Source organism: Alosa sapidissima, chromosome 23, assembly GCF_018492685.1.
Source record: "Alosa sapidissima isolate fAloSap1 chromosome 23, fAloSap1.pri, whole genome shotgun sequence".
Taxonomy (NCBI): domain Eukaryota; kingdom Metazoa; phylum Chordata; class Actinopteri; order Clupeiformes; family Clupeidae; genus Alosa; species Alosa sapidissima.
Genome location: NC_055979.1, coordinates 29,088,051 through 29,109,178, shown reverse-complemented (window position 1 = coordinate 29,109,178; position 21,128 = coordinate 29,088,051). Strand labels below are relative to the sequence as shown.

At 43.1% G+C, this 21,128-nt stretch overlaps 2 protein-coding genes across 2 annotated transcripts in view; both read left to right on the top strand.

The window, feature by feature from the left end:
- The first annotated feature begins 565 nt into the window (after nucleotides 1-565).
- On the top strand, nucleotides 566-12,414 carry nots (nothepsin). Its single transcript, XM_042080852.1, has 9 exons — nucleotides 566-709; nucleotides 1,563-1,743; nucleotides 1,934-2,051; nucleotides 8,767-8,885; nucleotides 9,156-9,355; nucleotides 10,544-10,666; nucleotides 11,232-11,382; nucleotides 11,568-11,666; nucleotides 12,173-12,414. Exons 1-9 carry the CDS (start codon nucleotides 567-569, stop codon nucleotides 12,335-12,337), a joined length of 1,299 nt encoding a protein of 432 aa, XP_041936786.1. The 5' UTR covers nucleotide 566; the 3' UTR covers nucleotides 12,338-12,414.
- Nucleotides 12,415-15,312: 2,898 nt separating this feature from the next.
- Nucleotides 15,313-21,128, top strand: part of LOC121698593 (bestrophin-3-like) — a 34,858-nt gene continuing 29,042 nt past the window's right edge. The window contains exons 1-3 of the mRNA XM_042080828.1: nucleotides 15,313-15,984; nucleotides 18,463-18,557; nucleotides 20,886-21,119. Of these exons, the coding sequence (XP_041936762.1) occupies nucleotides 15,833-15,984; nucleotides 18,463-18,557; nucleotides 20,886-21,119 (481 nt within the window). The 5' untranslated portion in view covers nucleotides 15,313-15,832. The remainder of the gene's footprint in view (nucleotides 15,985-18,462; nucleotides 18,558-20,885; nucleotides 21,120-21,128) is intronic.

Here is a 21,128-nt window from a genome sequence, read left to right as displayed (position 1 = left end):
AAAGTGTTGGTGAACTCTGGGTATGTTTGCTCTGCATGGCCTGGGGGGTATTCCAAGTACGTGGTTTAGTGACAAACCTGGGTAAGTTAACTCATAGTAAGGGGTAAACCTCCTAATAGAAGAGCTGTATGGCTTCATTCTCCTAACAAAACAATACCACAGGGCTCTTGTTGTAGGTCTACCACTTGCTCTGAGTTTACTTACCCAGGTTTATCATTAAACCACGTACTTGGAATACCCCCCAGGCCAGCAGGCTGCCCTGGGTCACTGTAACCTGGCTATGGGTCAGGAGGGTAACATCTGCGCTTACCCTTCAACCAAAAGACCCAATCATTTATTTATTTAAATCTCTGGAATACAACTGCAACAGTTTGAATGCAGATATACCCATTTTAGTTTTAAGTACAATACTTCAAAACCCTTTGTGACAGTAATACTTCTTCAGTACTGTGCAGACTTTTGAGAATTGATCAATCCCTCCAAAAGACCTGTGAAGTGCACTGTGACCTTATTCACAAACGCTTACGTACACACAAACATGCTGAGTGTGTGTGTAGTGGAATGGCATGATACTTACTGATTGGCTGATAACATCCCCTCTCGTCAACCACTCCAACTTGCGCACACACACACACTTGGACCGGAGCGTGACGATGAGAGGGCCGATTCTGCTTCTTTTCTGGGGCTACACGGTGCAGGGGATCGTGAGGTGAGTCTGCCTTCACCTGGGGACAACCACCTTCACAGTAACCGCTAGCAACATCTGTCAAAGTAAGGGACACAGCTGTGCGTTTACACCAGGGGTGTACTCATATCAGGCAGTGGGCCAGACTTGTTGGAATGAGACCTCACGGGGGCCGTCGTGGTCATTAACATTCTTCTGCATGGGTATAGGAGTGTTGTTAGAAGATATGCTTCTTTACTGTACCCACTTATGAGCAAACTAGTACAAGTCATGTACTGCTGTCATATACCACTCTTTTCCTCTTAAAATACCTCTTCTTGAGTATGGTTTAATCAATTGATCATATCATAGAGGTATTGCTTATTACGCAACTATATGTGAATATCTTTTTTTTTCTCTGGGGGGCCGCATGAATCCTGCTGGCGGGCCTGATCTACCCCCTGCTGGTGGGCCTTATGTTCCTGAATTTCCCCTCGGGGATCAATAAAGTATCTATCTATCTATCTATCTTGACACCCCTGGTTTACACTCATTAAGAGATCAAGAAGTTGAGAGAATGCAAGGGGCTGGACACTCGTGGCCATTGTTTTGTTATTTCTTTGTTTGTAATGTCAGAGCGGAGTACCCTTGCCTCAGCTCATTTCTGTCTACACTGGAGAAATAAGACTAATTGAAGTGACAAATTGCCAGTCTGCCCTGATTTAAACCCACACAGTGCCCAGTCTGGTCTGATTTAACCCACACAGTGCCCATCTCTCTCCAGTCTGGTCTGATTTAAACCCACAGAGTGCCCAGTCTGGTCTGATTTAACCCACACAGTGCCCATCTCTCTCCAGTCTGGTCTGATTTAACCCACACAGTGCCCATCTCTCTCCAGAATCCCTCTGCAGCGCTTGCCATCCGTTCGCACCCAGCTGCGGCAGACCAACCGTCTGGAGGAGTTCTTTCGAGACCACCAGCATGACATCTACCAGCGCACCTACGTGCAGTGCTTCCCTTCGGGCACCCAGTCCCTCTCTAAGGGCCGCAGTGCTGAGAAGCTTTATAACTTCATGGATGTGAGTGTCACTGGGTGTGGATTGGTCTGGGCTTAAATCAACTGGACATCACTGTCTGGACTTGGTTTGGCTTTAGCATTTTAGTTTAAGCTACTGGCAAGAGTTAGGTTGCCCTCTTTATCTAATTTATTTAATAGTAACTGCAACGAGTAATATTGTATTGTGTGTGTGTGTGTGTGTGTGTGTGTAGGCTCAGTACTTTGGTCAGGTGAGCCTGGGTACACCTGAGCAGAACTTCACCGTGGTGTTTGACACAGGCTCAGCTGATCTGTGGGTTCCCTCCTTCTACTGTGTCAGCCAGGCGTGCGGTAAACACCATCATGACACCATCTCTTCTCTCCCTACTGCATATACACAGAGCTCATTAGCAAGTATTGGACTTGCAAAAGTGTGCTAACGATACTAATGAGTACTAAATAACACTATGCTGTATATCTCTAAGTCATCATATTTATTGGCATGCTTTATTAGCAGTTCTTACTGACACATTAGTAAACTGTATCATTATGTTATTACCAGTCTGAAATGACAAGAGGTAAGAGATAATGACCTTGCTGAAGTAATCCATGACACTTGGACTTGGTTGCCATAGGGATGCTCACATGGTACCCTAGGGCAATTCCATGGAAAATTACATTTTTTGTAACATCCATAACGCCAATAAAATGGTATGGTATGATGTGAATGCTATTTTTGGCTGAAGAATGTAAATGAGAAGAAATGCACAAAAAATAAATGTTATCATTCACATCATACAAATGCCAAGGCATTTCACTGGCATTATGGATGTGACAAAAAGTTAATTTTCTATGGAATTGCCCCCTAACTTTAAAGCTTGGCTAATGTTTGAGAAGAGAGATGGGGTTATGAGAAGAGATGGGGTTATGAGAAGAGAGATGGGGTTATGAGAAGAGAAGAGAGATGGGGTTATGAGAAGAGAGATGGGGTTATGAGAAGAGAGATGGGGTTATGAGAAGAGAAGAGAGATGGGGTTATGAGAAGAGAAGAGAGATGGGGTTATGAGAAGAGAAGAGAAGAGAGATGGGGTTATGAGAAGAGAAGAGAAGAGAGATGGGGTTATGAGAAGAGAAGAGAGATGGGGTTATGAGAGATGGGGTTATGAGAAGAGAAGAGAGATGGGGTTATGAGAAGAGAGATAGGGTTATGAGAAGAGAGATAGGATTATGTTTGAGAAGAGAGATGTTTGAGAAGAGAGATGGGGTTATGTTTGAGAAGAGAGATGGGGTTATGAGAAGAGAGATAGGGTTATGAGAAGATGGGGTTATGAGAAGAGAGATAGGGTTATGAGAAGATGGGGTTATGAGAAGAGAGATGGGGTTATGTTTGAGAAGAGAGATGGTGTTATGAGAAGAGAGATGGGGTTATGAGAAGAGAAGAGAGATGGGGTTATGAGAAGAGAAGAGAGATGGGGTTATGAGAAGAGAGATGGGGTTATGAGAAGAGAAGAGAGATGCGGTTATGAGAAGAGAAGAGAGATGCGGTTATGAGAAGAGAAGAGAGATGCGGTTATGAGAAGAGAGATGGGGTTATGAGAAGAGAAGAGAGATGGGGTTATGAGAAGAGAGATGGGGTTATGAGAAGAGAAATGGGGTTATGAGAGATGGGGTTATGAGAAGAGAAGAGAGATGGGGTTATGAGAAGAGAGATGGGGTTATGAGAAGATGGGGTTATGAGAAGAGAAGAGAGATGGGGTTATGAGAAGAGAGATGGGGTTATGAGAAGAGAAGAGAGATGGGGTTATGAGAAGAGAGATGGTGTTATGAGAAGAGAAGAGAGATGGGGTTATGAGAAGAGAGATGGGGTTATGAGAGATGGGGTTATGAGAAGAGAAGAGAGATGGGGTTATGAGAAGAGAGATGGGGTTATGAGAAGAGAGATGGGGTTATGAGAAGATGGGGTTATGAGAAGAGAGATGGGGTTATGAGAAGATGGGGTTATGAGAAGAGAGATGGGGTTATGAGAAGAGAGATGGGGTTATGAGAAGATGGGGTTATGAGAAGAGAGATGGGGTTATGAGAAGATGGGGTTATGAGAAGAGAGATGGGGTTATGAGAAGAGAGATGGAGTTATGAGAAGAGAGATGGAGTTATGTTTGAGAAGAGAAGAGAGATGGGGTTATGAGAAGAGAAGAGAGATGCGGTTATGAGAAGAGAAGAGAGATGGGGTTATGAGAAGAGAAGAGAAGAGAGATGGGGTTATGAGAAGAGAAGAGAGATGGGGTTATGAGAGATGGGGTTATGAGAAGAGAAGAGAGATGCGGTTATGAGAAGAGAAGAGAGATGGGGTTATGAGAAGAGAAGAGAAGAGAGATGGGGTTATGAGAAGAGAAGAGAGATGGGGTTATGAGAAGAGAAGAGAGATGGGGTTATGAGAAGAGAAGAGAGATGGGGTTATGAGAGATGGAGTTATGAGAAGAGAAGAGAGATGGGGTTATGAGAGATGGGGTTATGAGAAGAGAAGAGAGATGGGGTTATGAGAAGAGAAGAGAAGAGAGATGGGGTTATGAGAAGAGAAGAGAGATGGGGTTATGAGAAGAGAGATGGGGTTATGAGAAGAGAAGAGAGATGGGGTTATGAGAAGAGAGATGTGGTTATGAGAAGAGAAGAGAGATGGGGTTATGAGAAGAGAGATGTGGTTATGAGAAGAGAGATGGGGTTATGAGAAGAGAGATGGGGTTATGAGAAGAGAGATAGGGTTATGAGAAGATGGGGTTATGAGAAGAGATGGGGTTATGAGAAGAGAAGAGAGATGGGGTTATGAGAAGAGAGATGGGGTTATGAGGAGAGAAGAGAGATGGGGTTATGAGAAGAGAAGAGAGATGGGGTTATGAGAAGAGAGATGCGGTTATGAGAAGAGAAGAGAAGAGAGATGGGGTTATGAGAAGAGATGGGGTTATGAGAAGAGAGATGTGGTTATGAGAAGAGAGATGGGGTTATGTTTGAGAAGAGAGATGGGGTTATGAGAAGAGAGATAGGATTATGTTTGAGAAGAGAGATGTTTGAGAAGAGAGATGGGGTTATGAGAAGAGAGATGGGGTTATGAGAAGAGAGATGGGGTTATGTTTGAGAAGAGAGATGGGGTTATGAGAAGAGAGATGGGGTTATGAGAAGAGAGATGGGGTTATGTTTGAGAAGAGAGATGGGGTTATGTTTGAGAAGAGAGATGGGGTTATGTTTGAGAAGAGATATGGGGTTATGAGAAGAGAGATGGGGTTATACGAAGAGAGATAGGGTTATGAGAAGATGGGGTTATGTTTGAGAAGAGAGATGGGGTTATGAGAAGAGAGATGGGGTTATGTTTGAGAAGAGAGATGGGGTTATGAGAAGAGAGATAGGGTTATGAGAAGATGGGGTTATGAGAAGAGAGATAGGGTTATGAGAAGAGAGATAGGATTATGTTTGAGAAGAGAGATGTTTGAGAAGAGAGATGGGGTTATGAGAAGAGAAGAGAGATGGGGTTATGAGAAGAGAGATAGGATTATGTTTGAGAAGAGAGATGTTTGAGAAGAGAGATGGGGTTATGTTTGAGAAGAGAGATGGGGTTATGAGAAGAGAGATAGGGTTATGAGAAGATGGGGTTATGAGAAGAGAGATAGGGTTATGAGAAGATGGGGTTATGAGAAGAGAGATGGGGTTATGTTTGAGAAGAGAGATGGTGTTATGAGAAGAGAGATGGGGTTATGAGAAGAGAAGAGAGATGGGGTTATGAGAAGAGAAGAGAGATGCGGTTATGAGAAGAGAGATGGGGTTATGAGAAGAGAAGAGAGATGGGGTTATGAGAAGAGAGATGGGGTTATGAGAAGAGAGATGGGGTTATGAGAGATGGGGTTATGAGAAGAGAAGAGAGATGGGGTTATGAGAAGAGAGATGGGGTTATGAGAAGATGGGGTTATGAGAAGAGAAGAGAGATGGGGTTATGAGAAGAGAGATGGGGTTATGAGAAGAGAGATGGGGTTATGAGAAGAGAGATGGGGTTATGAGAGATGGGGTTATGAGAAGAGAAGAGAGATGGGGTTATGAGAAGAGAGATGGGGTTATGAGAAGAGAGATGGGGTTATGAGAAGATGGGGTTATGAGAAGAGAGATGGGGTTATGAGAAGATGGGGTTATGAGAAGAGAGATGGGGTTATGAGAAGAGAGATGGGGTTATGAGAAGAGAGATGGGGTTATGAGAAGATGGCGTTATGTTTGAGAAGAGAGATGGGGTTATGAGAAGATGGCGTTATGTTTGAGAAGAGAGATGGGGTTATGAGAAGATGGCGTTATGTTTGAGAAGAGAGATGGGGTTATGAGAAGAGAGATGGGGTTATGAGAAGATGGCGTTATGTTTGAGAAGAGAGATGGGGTTATGAGAAGATGGCGTTATGTTTGAGAAGAGAGATGGGGTTATGAGGAGAGAGATAGGGTTATGTCTGAGAAGAGAGATGGGGTTATAAGAAGAGAGATAGGGTTATGAGAAGATGGGGTTATGTTTGAGAAGAGAGATGGGGTTATGAGAAGAGAAGAGAGATGGGGTTATGAGAAGAGAGATGGGGTTATGTTTGAGAAGAGAGATGGGGTTATGAGAAGAGAGATGGAGTTATGAGAAGAGAGATGGCGTTATGTTTGAGAAGAGAGATGGGGTTATGAGAAGAGAGATAGGGTTATGTCTGAGAAGAGAGATGGGGTTATGAGAAGAGAGATGGGGTTATACGAAGAGAGATGGGGTTATGAGAAGATGGGGTTATGTTTGAGAAGAGAGATGGGGTTATGAGGAGAGAGATGGGGTTATGTTTGAGAAGAGATATGGGGTTATGAGAAGAGAGATAGGGTTATGTCTGAGAAGAGAGATGGGGTTATGAGAAGAGAGATGGGGTTATACGAAGAGAGATGGGGTTATGAGAAGATGGGGTTATGTTTGAGAAGAGAGATGGGGTTATGAGAAGATGGGGTTATGTTTGAGAAGAGAGATGGGGTTATGAGAAGAGAGATGGGGTTATGTTTGAGAAGAGAGATGGGGTTATGAGAAGAGAGATGGAGTTATGTTTGAGAAGAGAGATGGGGTTATGTTTGAGAAGAGAGATGGAGTTATGAGAAAAGAGATAGGGTTATGAGAAGATGGGGTTATGAGAAGAGAGATAGGGTTATGAGAAGAGAGATAGGATTATGTTTGAGAAGAGAGATGTTTGAGAAGAGAGATGGGGTTATGTTTGAGAAGAGAGATGGGGTTATGAGAAGAGAAATGGGGTTATGAGAAGAGATGGGGTTATGAGAGATAGGGTTATGAGAAGAGAGATAGGGTTATGTTTGAGAAGAGAGATGGGGTTATGAGAAGAGAGATGGGGTTATGTTTGAGAAGAGAGATGGAGTTATGAGAAAAGAGATGGAGTTATGAGAAAAGAGATGTGGTTATGAGAAGAGAAGAGAGATGGGGTTATGAGAAGAGAAGAGAGATGGGGTTATGAGAAGAGATGGCGTTATGAGAAGAGAGATGCAGTTATGAGAAGAGAGATGGGGTTATGTTTGAGAAGAAAGATGGAGTTATGAGAAGAGAGATGGGGTTATGAGAAGAGAAGAGAGATGGGGTTATGAGAGATGGGGTTATGAGAAGAGAAGAGAGATGGGGTTATGAGAAGAGAGATGGGGTTATGAGAAGAGAGATAGGGTTATGAGAAGAGATGGGGTTATGAGAAGAAAGATGGGGTTATGAGAAGAGATGGGGTTATGAGAAGAGAAGAGAGATGGGGTTATGAGAAGAGAAGAGAGATGGGGTTATGAGAAGAGAGATGGGGTTATGAGAAGAGAGATGGGGTTATGAGAGATGGGGTTATGAGAAGAGAGATGGGGTTATGAGAAGAGAAGAGAGATGGGGTTATGAGAAGAGAAGAGAGATGGGGTTATGAGAAGAGAGATGGGGTTATGAGAAGAGAGATGCGGTTATGAGAAGAGAAGAGAGATGGGGTTATGAGAAGAGAAGAGAAGAGAGATGGGGTTATGAGAAGAGAGATGCGGTTATGAGAAGAGAAGAGAGATGGGGTTATGAGAAGAGAAGAGAAGAGAGATGGGGTTATGAGAAGAGAAGAGAAGAGAGATGGGGTTATGAGAAGAGAAGAGAGATGGGGTTATGAGAAGAGAAGAGAGATGGGGTTATGAGAAGAGAAGAGAAGAGAGATGGGGTTATGAGAAGAGAAGAGAGATGGGGTTATGAGAAGAGAAGAGAAGAGAGATGGGGTTATGAGAAGAGAAGAGAGATGCGGTTATGAGAAGAGAGATGGGGTTATGAGAAGAGAAGAGAGATGGGGTTATGAGAAGAGAAGAGAGATGGGGTTATGAGAAGAGAGATGGGGTTATGAGAAGAGAGATGGGGTTATGAGAAGAGAGATGGGGTTATGAGAAGAGAAGAGAGATGGGGTTATGAGAAGAGAGATGGGGTTATGAGAAGAGAAGAGAGATGGGGTTATGAGAAGAGAGATGCGGTTATGAGAAGAGAAGAGAGATGGGGTTATGAGAAGAGAAGAGAAGAGAGATGGGGTTATGAGAAGAGAGATGGGGTTATGAGAAGAGAAGAGAGATGGGGTTATGAGGAGAGATGGGGTTATGAGAAGAGAAGAGAGATGGGGTTATGAGAAGAGAAGAGAAGAGAGATGGGGTTATGAGAAGAGAGATGGGGTTATGAGAAGAGAAGAGAAGAGAGATGGGGTTATGAGAAGAGAAGAGAGAATTTGAAGGTACTACTGGCACTGGCCAATACAGTCATGCTGTCTCTTTCTTTCAAACATTTTGTTATTTCATCTTTTAGTCAGTGTCATTACTGTAAGTTTTTCTTTCTTTCTTTTTACCGACTTCCAAAACATACCCTCCTCTGTTTGCCACAATCTGTCACTTAAATACCTCTTGCACACCAATATCTTCATATTCCTGCCATCCCCTCCTTGCAACCTACACCCTCCCCCCAACCACCACCCTCCTTGCAACCTACACCCTCCCCCCAACCACCACCCTCCCTTCCTGTATCTGTTTCCAGATAATCACGAAAAGTTCAAGGCCTTTAAGTCAAACACCTACATCCATGATGGGAAAGCGTTTGGTATTCACTATGGCTCTGGACGTCTGATGGGTATAATGGCAAGAGATGTCCTGAAGGTGCTGTTCCATCCTCTCACAGTCTCAATTTCTCAATGTTTGTGTATACGTGCATGCGTGCATGTGCGTGTGTGTATATGTGCATGCGTGCATGCGTGCGGGTGTGTGTGTGTGTGTGCGGGTGTGTATGTGTGTGTGTGTGCATGCGTACGGGTGTGTGCGGGTGTGTATGGGTGTGTGTGTGCATGTGCGTGTGTGTTTGTGTGCATGTGCGTGTGCGTGCGTGTGTGTGTCTGTGCATGTTTATGTGATACTGCTCTGCCTCCACAGGTGGGCTCCATCACTGTGAAGAACCAAGAGTTCGGGGAGTCGGTGTACGAGCCAGGCTTCTCCTTCGTCATGGCCAAGTTCGACGGCATCATGGGGATGGGCTACCCAGACCTGGCTGAGGAGATGGGGGCTCCTGTGTTCGACAACATGATGGCGCAGAGTCTAGTGGAACAGCCCATATTCTCCTTCTACCTCTGCAAGTAGGCATTCCGCTGCTCACTGCACACAAGATAACAGCCCTGTCATATAGACATATAGATGTGTGATAACAGCCCTGTGACATATAGACATACAGATGTGTGATAACAGCACTGTAGATGTGTGATAACAGCCCTGTCATATAGACATATAGATGTGTGATAACAGCACTGTGACATATAGACATATAGATGTGTGATAACAGCACTGTGTCATATAGACATTTATTCCACTGCTTGGTTGAATTTCCCATTGTCCTACGTAATTTAGAACGACCATTAAGTTTTAACCATATGTTATTTGCACACGTATGAAGTAGATCCATTTTTTGGCCGTATCACACTTGCATATTATTTCGCTGAACTCGTTGTGAAGTTTAAATGAACTGTCACGTTGCATCCGAGCAGTAATTGCAGACGTTCAGAACATTGCAACATTGTAGCATATGACGGAGGTGGCTTTTAGCTAGATGGATGACAGCAGGCTAAGTAAAATAGCGATGTTTCAAAGCTAAAGTTCATCAGAATCTTGGGATACGCCCGCTTGACAACGGGAGAGATAGAACTAACGACTGGCCTTTGGCCATAGCAACTATCCATTTAGAACTAGTAACGGCAGTTTGTCCTGCAAGTTGAGAAATTAGTTGATATGTGTCGGAAGCATAGACTGTATATATAGAACTGGACAGTTCTATATATACAGTCTATGGTCGGAAGAAATTAGTTCTACAAACAAAACAGTTTTAGCGATTAAAACTTTTAAATTGTAACAGGAAATGAACACAACACCGTGTCGTCCATTATCCCTTACATAGATGTGTGATAACAGCACTGTGTCATATAGACATATAGATGTGTGATAACAGCCCTGTCATATAGACATATAGATGTGTGATAACAGCACTGTGTCATATAGACATACAGTATAGATGTGTGATAACAGCCCTGTGTCATATAGACATATAGATGCAAAATAGAAATGATGATGATGATGATGATGATAACAATGTAGTGAGGATGAAGATAATTACAACAATGATTACTTAAGAAATATTGATAATAAGGTGATTTTCATGGTGGTAGATCCAAAATGATGAGAATAAGCTTTTTTTTTATTATTATTATTTTATTTTAATGAATAATTATTATGATTGCATCAGTTGATGATGAAAATGATTTTGATTTCTGCAGGAGTAAGTCCTCTACCCAGGGCGGAGAGCTTCTGATCGGGGGGGTGGACGAGTCCCTGTACACTGGACCCATCAACTGGGTGCCGCTCACCATCCACAGCTACTGGCAGATTAAGATGGACAAGTGAGTCATTCACCTTTTTTTCCCTGACAACATCACCGTTCCTGAAGTATCGGGCCACACACTGTATGAAATCCATCTGCCGAGATTGCTTCGAACACTGGCAGTAGCCCATCAGACCACAATCGGGCCAAATAAGAAACACAGTAACCAGCCCAACTACTGTGTGTCAGTGTCGGCCCATTCAACGGGACAGCGCCTCAGCCGACCTGAAACTCCGCCGACAGTGGCAGCACTCAGCCAGGATCGGACCGACTGTGTTTACTGTCTGGGTACCGCTCATGTCAAACATATGGATCAAAAACATAGACATTAGCGCCATCGTGTGGTATTGTGATAAAACTATATGACAGGAAGCTTGTACTGTGTAGTAGTACACTGTATACTGTGTCTGCCCATGCAGACGGACATCAGAAAACGTAGTGGGTTTATTTAGGGTTGATGTGAACTGCTTTACTAACTGTGGATATAACTGGGAAAATGTGTCAATCACAGGCACATCCATAAGAGTAAGGATGGCAAATGGCACCTGATTCTAATAAGAATGTGTGAATTTGTATTCCCACAGAGTGACAATTCAGGGTGTAGATAGTTTCTGTTATGGAGCTAAACCGTGCCAGGCCATTGTGGACACAGGCACCTCCCTCATTGCTGGACCAACGAATGATATCGTTATTCTGAACGAGCTGATTGGAGCTTCACCCACCTCTATTGGAGAAGTGAGTGTGTGTGTGTGTGTTTGTGTGTGTGCGCATGCGTGTGTGTGTTTGTGTGTGCGCATGCGTGTGTGTGTGTGTGTGTGTGAGTCTGTGTGTGTGTGTGTGTGTGTGATCTTTAATTAATAATTGTTTATGGGGGCTATAAATGGGTATGAAGCGTTCATGTGTGACCCTTATATTTGCAGTACTTGGTTGATTGCCATCGTGTGTCCAGTCTGCCAGCGGTCACTTTCGTACTAAACGGGGTGGAGTACCCCATCTCTGCAGAGTCATATGTCAGACGGGTGAGCACACACACACACACACACGCGCACGCACACACACACACACACGGGTACGTGAACACACACACACACACACACACACACACATACACATTCACACACACACACACACACACACACACGCGCACGCACACACACACGGGTACGTGAACATACACACACACACCCACACCCACACACATACAGACACACACACACACACACACACACCCATCACTTTTCATTTTTCTCACCCAGCTTTATTTACCAATATAATACAATATAATATTACTAGTATTACTACCAAAATAATGTGACTATATCACAGTAGTTATGCTAAACCTTAAAGCTTACAATCAGTATTGGGTGTTCTGTTAAACCTTAAAGCTTACAATCAGTATTGGGTGATATGTTAAACCTTAAAGCTTACAATCAGTATTGGGTGTTAAAGCTTACATTGCTTTTCTTGCCTATCTTTCCCCCTACCACAAATACTCACACACACACACACACACACACACACACAGGAGATGCTGGGTGATAGAGAAATCTGCTTTACCGGGTTTGCAGCAGTGGATCTCCCCACTCCCATGGGACCAGGATGGATTCTGGGAGATGTATTTCTCTCTGAGTACTACAGCATCTTTGACCGTGGTCAGAGCCGCGTGGGCTTTGCCAAAGTCCGGCGCTGACTCCAAGGGCGCCTGATCAGATCACTGTCACAAGAGCATTAACTTTGTGATATGTAAATAAATTGCATCACCCTTAATGTTTTTCATTTACACTTTTTTGCCTGGGTTTGGATGTGGAACTGGACATATGCAAATCAACCCTTACAACAACAACAACAATAACAACAACAAACAAACAAACAAACAAAAACACACACAAACATACATTTTGGATTATTGTAATTCAAAATACAGCATTTAATTGATAATGAATGGTTGTTTACTGTCAGAGCGAATGAGAGCAGTAGACATGGTGATCAATGGAAAAGATCTACTGTGCGGAAGAAACTGGGAAAGCAGGGGGCCTGTTATTACCAGGTTTACCTGCAAATCTCTTTCTCATAAACACACACACACGTGTCAGAGACATACCTGTCAACACTCCCGTTTTTCCCGGGTTTTCCCGTATTTCAAGGTCATCTCCTGGCCCCCTTCCGTTTTGTTATTTCTCCCGGAAAACTCCCGTAATTTGCATGGCCATCAAACTTCATTTTAAAATCATTGATCCATTTGTAACGATTTGATAGCGACACACACAGTTGTCCAATCAAAAGGTTTATTAGCGAAGGCGGGAATCAGCCAAACACATAGACCAAGACACCATTACATAGGAAACACAAGGGAAGTCAATAAAACAAGCACGATACACGAACAGGGTTGTCACATACAATACACCGGGTAAAACACATGAGGTAAAACCTAAAGAAAGACTACACAAGCTAACACATACATGACAAGGAAAACGCAACTACACTAACTAAAACCGATATTACAGAAACCAGCATTCACACACATTGCATTCTGGGAGGCTAGCACTCAGTCCAAAAGACACTGATGTTACACATTCATTTTTTCTATTAGTCTGACATCTCCCAGGTTACCAGATTGTGTATGAAATACACCCTACACATACACAATCACTTAGTTTCAATTTCAACCGTTTTGTCATAGGCTAAAACCTGGCAACCCAAAACCCAAACTAGATGTACCGCAGAGCGGTACAAAATATGACCGCCGCCCAGTCCAGCACATTTTTTCCACAAAAATAAATCACGCTGAAAAGCCTATATGATTCTAACTGTCTCACTAAATTGCATTGTCCACACTCAATTCTTACTGGTATCTGCTAGACAACAAGTACCAAAACATGATTAGTTCATAGATTTCACATGTAAAATTCATTTTATACAACCCCACCCCCATCTTGCCTGTTCATAATTCTGAGAAATTCTTGAATTGTGTGCATGTGTGCGTGCACACGTTTATGTTTATGTGTGTGTGTGTGTGTGTGTGTGTGTGTGCGTGCTTGTGTGTTTGTCTGCGTATGTGTGTTTGTGCATGTGCATGCATGCGTACATATGTCTACTGTGCGAGTATGGGTCATACGTATGATTACTGTGAATGTATGTGTGTGCGTGTGTATCTGTTTATGCACATGTGTGCACATGGAATGGGTTAACATGACCCCTGGAGACAAACATACAGAAAAAATTGGTCATCCTAGGCCTTACGGTTCTCAAGATTTTCACAGAAAAAAACTGTGTCTGCCCTACCCTCCTTTCGGGGGGTCCAGTCCAGCGGGGGGCTACAGATCAAAACGAAAAACGATGGTTCCATGCTATCAATGTGGGGTTACATGCCCACCAAGTTTCGTGTACCCCGGTCTTTCAGTGTCCCAGGAATCCTTGTTGGTGTACAGTCACTAAATGTACACATAAATCATTTTATTGTAAGGCCCCCCATGAACGAAAGTTCACAAAACTTGGCATGCATTCGGAAGGTGTCATAATGATCCTACACTTTCAATTTCGTGCAGTTTTGACCATGTCAGCCAGAGATATTGTGATGAAAACACCTAATTTTTTGCTTTTTAATTTTTAACTAGGTGGTGCTATACATGAAATAAGTGGTAATGGGATGGGTTGACATGCCCCCTTAAGACCAACATACAAAAAAAAGGTGGACCTCCTAGGCCCTACGGTTCTCGAGATATTCATAGAAAACTGTCTCCGGCCACCTACAGGCCAGTTGGTGTATAGTAACATAAATTAATTTATTGTGTGGCCCCCTATGAACGGAATTCCACGAAACTTGGTGTGCATTCAGAGGGTGTCATAATGATCCTACACTTCCAATTTCGTGCAGTTTTGACTATGTTAGGTCACAGATACCTGCGATTACAACACCTCATTTTTACTTTTTTGTGTTTAACTAGGTGGCGCTATACATGAAATGAGTGGTTATGGAATGGGTTGATATGGCCCCTTGAGAACAACATACAAAAAAAATGGTCCTCCTAAACCCTACGGTTCTCGAAATATTCACAGAAAACTGTGTCTGCCCTACCCTCCTTTCGGGGGTCCAGTCCAGCGGGGGGCTACAGATCAAAACGAAAAACGATGGTTCCATGCTATCCATGTGCGGTTACATGCCCACCAAGTTTCGTGTACCCCGGTCTTTCAGTGTCCCGGGAATCCTTGACGGAAATGTGGACATGCGAAAAAGAAAAAAGTTGTGAAATTGTTGAAAATTTAATTGATTAACACATCACATAAACTGTTAATGAGTGTTGTTGATACACTGAACTTGTGTCCTCGGAACCAAATCAGACAGCAAGCAGCTTTGGAGTTTTGGAAGTAGGCATCTGGTGGATAGCAGCTGGGGATCCATAACTGGCATAAGGTAATGGCAACGACCCAAATGCAGTGTTGAAACACGTGTATGAAACGTATTACATATGCACACAGATCCGGTATAAACACTGAGCCCCCCCGAAAAAAAATCTCCCGTTTTTGGAAAGCTAAATGTTGACAGGTATGGTCAGAGAGTTGCACAATATGACACTCAAACAACTGCTCCTCTTAAATATCACACAGTTATTTATAACACTCATAACGACACGTACTCATAACGAAGATATAAGTCTTCCGGATAAGTTATCAAAATAATCGGTGAGGATAGTGGTAAAAATAAATTGGTTTCATTTGCTAGATCTGATGTCAGGCCAGTGTCAGCAAATATATAAGTATTTCTGACAGACATTCGCCTAGTTGGCACAAAACTGCCCGCTAAATGTGGAAACCCGTGTCACCTCTCCCAGCCCGCCGCCCCAGTGAGCCTCACTCACGAGAGGGCCGCTCCCGGGTAGTAGGGTATCCATCTGCTCCACGCGCCACCCACACCGGAGACATGACAGCAGCACCTATTCTCAGGAGGCGACTAGGTCCTACAACTTTCAACGTGAATATCTGCTGAGATTACAGCAAGTTATTCGAGTGGATTCACTGCGTGTCTAGCTGTGACACGCACACGCACCTCTTTAATTTAGGCAGACGGGCTACATCTTTGGGAAGTTGTCATACTCAGCACGCGCCCAATTGGGAGAGAGGACCACTGGTGCAGAAGATGTAAAACTTCGCGTTACCGTCTGTTTGCTGCTGTTGTTGACTAAAGACAATGACCGTTACCTACACCAGTAAGGTCGCCAATGCCACGTTTTTTGGCTTTCATAGACTTTTATTGCGATGGAGAGGCAGCATCTACAAATTGCTGTATCGGGAGTTCCTCGTTTTTGCACTTTTATATACCATATTAAGTATCATATACAGGTAATTAAATATTTCTTCTTACCAGGTCGAGTTGTTTATTCATTCATTCCTGTGATTTGTGTTTAAACTATTACTATAACGATCTCTTTTTCTAATTCTTGGCTACTACACACAATAGCTGTGGTAAGCTAATCCTGATAATATTTATAGATACACAGAACAAGTAACTGGAATGCTAGTTACCAGTTTTTTGGTTTTTTTGCCTCGTGGTAATGCAGTTGTAGCCTATATGAAAACCTCTCCTGATGACCTTGACTCCAAGACTATTAATGGCCACTGACCTAAAAGCTGCCTTCAATTATAATTCTCTGATTTCTAGTTTTCTATAGAGGAGCTGTAAGAGATAGACCTAGACAATGGTTTTCATTTTATTGTATTCTTGTGTCATAAGGATGTTGCTTCAATATTATGTTGATACAATGTATTGCTTAAGTATTTACATTTTACTTAGAACTATCAACTCTATTGCCTCTTTTCCAATATTGCATTATGTATTTTCACATTGCACAATTACATTACTGTAGGCTATAACTTGAAGTGAATAATTGCACAGGTCTACCATATCATTGTTCAACCTGAATTACTATTGTCATATTCTTTCGAGTATGTAACATCTCGATTTGCATTACAGCTATTTATTATGACCGCCACGCAGCAGCGAAGCGGTGGTCATATAGGTTTAGTCAGATTTTTTTTTTTTTTTGACACTGAAAGACCGGGGTAGACGAAACTTGGTGGGCATGTAACCCCATAGCATGGAACCATCGTTTTTCGTTTTGATCTGTAGACGCCCCCCCCCCCCCCCCCGCTGGACTGCACCCCCCGAAAGGAGGGTAGGGCAGACACAGTTTTCTGTGAATATCTCGAGAACCGTAAGGTTTAGGAGGACCATTTTTTTTTGTATGTTGATCTCAGGGGGCCATGTCAACCCATTCCATAACCACTCATTTCATGTATAGCGCCACCTAGTTAAACACAAAAAAGTAAAAATGAGGTCTTGTAATCGCAGGTATCTGTGACCCAACATAGTCAAAACAGCGCAAGATTGGATGTGTGTAGGATCATTATGACACCTTCTGAATGCATGCCAAGTTTCGTGGAATTCCGTTCATGGGGGGGCCACACAATAAATTAATTTATGTTACTATACACCAACTGGCCTGTAGGTGGCCGGAGACAGTTTTCTGTGAATATCTCGAGAACCGTAGGGCCTAGGAGGTCCACCTTTTTTTTGTATGTTGGTCTTAAGGGGGCATGTCAACCCATCCCATTACCACTTATTTCATGTATAGCGCCACCTAGTTAAAAATTAAAAAGCAAAAAATTAGGTGTTTTTATCACAATATCTCTGGCTGACATGGTCAAAACTGCACGAAATTGAAAGTGTAGGATCATTATGACACCCTCCGAATGCATGCCAAGTTTTGTGAACTTTCGTTCATGGGGGCCTTACAATAAAATAATTTATGTGTACATTTAGTGACCGTACACCAACAAGGATTCCCGGGACACTGAAAGACCGGTGTACACGAAACTTGGTGGGCATGTAACCCCACATGGATAGCATGGAACCATTGTTTTTCATTTTGATCTGTAGCCCCCCGGCTGAACTGGACCCCCCGAAAGGAGGGTAGGGCAGATACATTTTTCTGTGAATATCTTGAGAACCGTAGGGCCTAGGATGACCCATTTTTTCCGTATGTTTGCCTCCAGGGGTCATGTTAACCCATTCCATGTGCACACATGTGCATAAACAGATACACACGCACACACATACATTCACAGTATACATACGTATGACACATACTCACACAGTAGACATATGTACGCATGCATGCACATGCACAAACACACATACGCAGGCAAACACACAAGCACGCACACACACACACACACCCACACACATAAACATAAACGTGTACACGCACACATGCACACAATTCAAGAATTTCTCAGAATTATGAACAGGCAAGATGGGGGTGGGGTTGTATAAAATGAATTTTACATGTGAAATCTATGAACTAATCATGTTTTGGTACTTGTTGTCTAGCAGACACCAGTGAGAATTAAGTGTGGACAATGCAATTTAGTGAGACAGTTAGAATCATATAGGCCTTTCAGCGTGATTTATTTTTGTGGAAAAAATGTGCTGGACTGGGCGGCGGTCATAGTTTGTACCGCTCTGCGGTACATCTAGTTTTAAGCTGGTGCAGGTGAAGAGGGGGTCAAGACCTACAATATTCTATATATAAATTGAGATACAACAATAAAACTGAATGTGAACAGAAGCAGAAGGCTAGCCCAAACTTGCACTAACACTGATTATTTTAAAACCTTTAAAAATCGTCACTTAAAAAACTGCAAGAATTCAGAGACGAGTGTAATACTTTGTTCATCCCTAGGCAAGTCCTGACGAGTGTAATACTTTGTTCATCCTTAGGCTAGTCCTGACGAGTGTAATACTTTGTTCATCCCTAGGCTAGTCCTGACGGAGTCCCAGAAGCGGTTCTTTGAAAAGGTGTCCATATACTGTGATAAATACGCAGAACAGATCCCAGTCACGTTTGTCCTGGGTAAGTACAACTGGCTACTCTTGAAGTGGGAAACATACTCCTGGGTAAGTACAACTGGCTACTCTTGAAGTGGGAAACATCCCAGGTTCATGGTAGAGGTGGGTCTCTCAACTGCAGGCACTACCACTTCACCAGAGACCTCTGATATAGAGAATGTTGATAACTCTCCTCTAGGTGCATCATGGTTGTTTGTGGAAACAGCTCTGATCAGAGGGAGCACAGGGGGAGGGAGTTTTGCAGGTTCTAATCCAGTTCACTTTTCTGTCAAATTCAGCAAATTACTCCTCATGGCTGTCCATTTGGCCCACGCGCTCACATAAACTCTGGTGTTCGTACATAACGAGAAACAAAGTGGACACATACTAAACAACGAACACGTTGCTTCAAAAGCACGAAAGCCTGGAGTGTAATTTGATTTCAAACATAAACCTTTTATACAGAATTGTGGACTGTACCTTTAAATCCCTGCCCCAGCCAGTCAGTGACAAGGTGATGCACTGGATCTCCACACACACATGCCAGGCATCACAGTGCTGCCGTTTAACTCCATTCTGAGCCCTTTTAAGAGAGAGGGGGATTGTAAATGATTCAGAGTTCATACCTGTGAGCTGAGTTATTTACTGTATGTATTTGTTTCTCAGTTAAGAATTTATTCATCTCTGTTTTCAACCCTGTTTCCAAGAAAGTTGGGCCACTGTGTAAAATGTAAATGAAAACAGAATGCTATGATTTGTAAATCATGTAAACCCCTATATTTAATTGAGAATTTGATGCCAGCAACAAGTTTCAAAAAAGTTGGGACAGGGGCATGTTTACTATTGCATCGCATCACCTTTTCGTTTAACAACAGTCTGTAAATATTTAGCCACTGAGGAGACCAGTTGCTGGAGAGTTCAGAATGAAATGCTGCCCCAATGTAGGATTTCAGATGCTTAGCAGTCTGGTATCTTTGTCATGTTTTCTATTTCATAGTGCACCAAATGCAACAGGTCCTGATTCAGCAGACTCTCATGTGTGCAGAAAGCAGTTTTGCATTCTCTTCCTAAAACATTCAAGGCCCTCCCTGAACAAGATGTTGTCGATGTGGCAGCATATGTTCCAAAACCTGAATATACCATTCAGCACTTCAGCATTAATTCTGCATTTGTAGATGGGCAAGCAGCCCGTACCTAGCCTGGTCGTTACCATCCTGCGTACTTCCGCCCAAAATTAGATTTCGGTCTCGCATGTATGCATGACGAAGAGAAACATAGTCACAGGCGGTAAGGACCAGGCTAGCCCGTACCACCCCTGTATCATGATTTTGAACCTTGCACTGTTAACAAGCTGGATGGCCCCACTCCTCTTTAGCCTGGAGGATGCAGAGTTCATGATTTGCAAGAAGAATTTCAAATGTTGATTGGTCTCGCTTGGACCAAGACCAGATGTTGGTATTTCTGGTCATCACGTGTAAATAGCGTTTCTGCTTTGCATGGTAATGTTTTGACCAGCATTTGTGGATGGAGCGTCAAACTGTGACCATAGACAAGGGTTGTCTGAAGATTTCCTGAGCCTATGCAGTGTTTTTCAGTGCAGAAATAGGTCTGCCTTAAATGCAGTGCCACCAGACGCCCCGAGATTGCGGGTGTCTGAATACTTTAATGATGTTATGTACTATGAAATAATCCCTTTACTTTAAGTAGTATTATTATTATATTGTTGCATTATTAGATTATGAAAGTGAAACCAACACAATCTAATCTATTACTGGAAGTCACCAAATTAATTATTACTAATAATAAGTGTTTGTGTGTGTGTGTGTCTGAAAGAGACAGAGTGAGAAGGAAAGAGAGAGAGAGAATGAGAGACAGGGAGAGAAAACAGATGGACAGATGATAGCTGATGCCATTTAGTCATTAAATAAACCCTTAGTTCTGTACATAGAGCATATGCAATAAAACAATAAATGAGATAACAAAATATGGATTCAAGAATAACATGATACAGTTGGCTTGTCTCGTGGCCTGTCTGTGAGACCTATAATGGCTTTGGAATACTTCAATTGGTACCTTTGCATGAAATACTGATGTCATAGCATCTCATATAATCTCAGTTTCCTGTCACCTTCCCTCTATATATCTTAGTCATCTTAACATTGTAAAGATGACTCAGCATTTTGTGTTGTCATGGATCACAGTTAAATAAGCAGGATGTTTGAAATGACAACAAGACCACTGACAATCGACCATGGAGATATTGCCAGCCTACTCATATTACTGTGGTCCAATCATTATGGTCTGCTGCTGTTGCGTTCAGAGTGATGATCTAACACTTCCTGCTGTTCTTCAGGGTTCTATGTAACACTGGTGGTGAACCGCTGGTGGAACCAGTTCCAGAACCTTCCGTGGCCGGACCGGCTGATGTTCCTGATCTCCAGCTGCGTGCAGGGCCGTGACGAGCACGGGCGTCTGCTGCGGCGAACGCTGATGCGCTACGTCAACCTCACCTCGCTGCTCATCTTCCGCTCCGTCAGCACCGCCGTCTGCAAACGCTTCCCCACCATCGACCACGTGGTGGAGGCAGGTACGCAAC

Excerpts from the sequence above, each read along its gene's own strand:
- nots (XM_042080852.1), top strand. The coding sequence starts at position 567 with ATGATACTTACTGATTGGCTGATAACATCCCCTCTCGTCAACCACTCC. Across the intron at positions 1,744-1,933 it reads AGCTTTATAACTTCATGGAT|GCTCAGTACTTTGGTCAGGT; the intron begins GTGAGTGTCACT and ends GTGTGTGTGTAG. Across the intron at positions 8,886-9,155 it reads TGGCAAGAGATGTCCTGAAG|GTGGGCTCCATCACTGTGAA; the intron begins GTGCTGTTCCAT and ends CTGCCTCCACAG.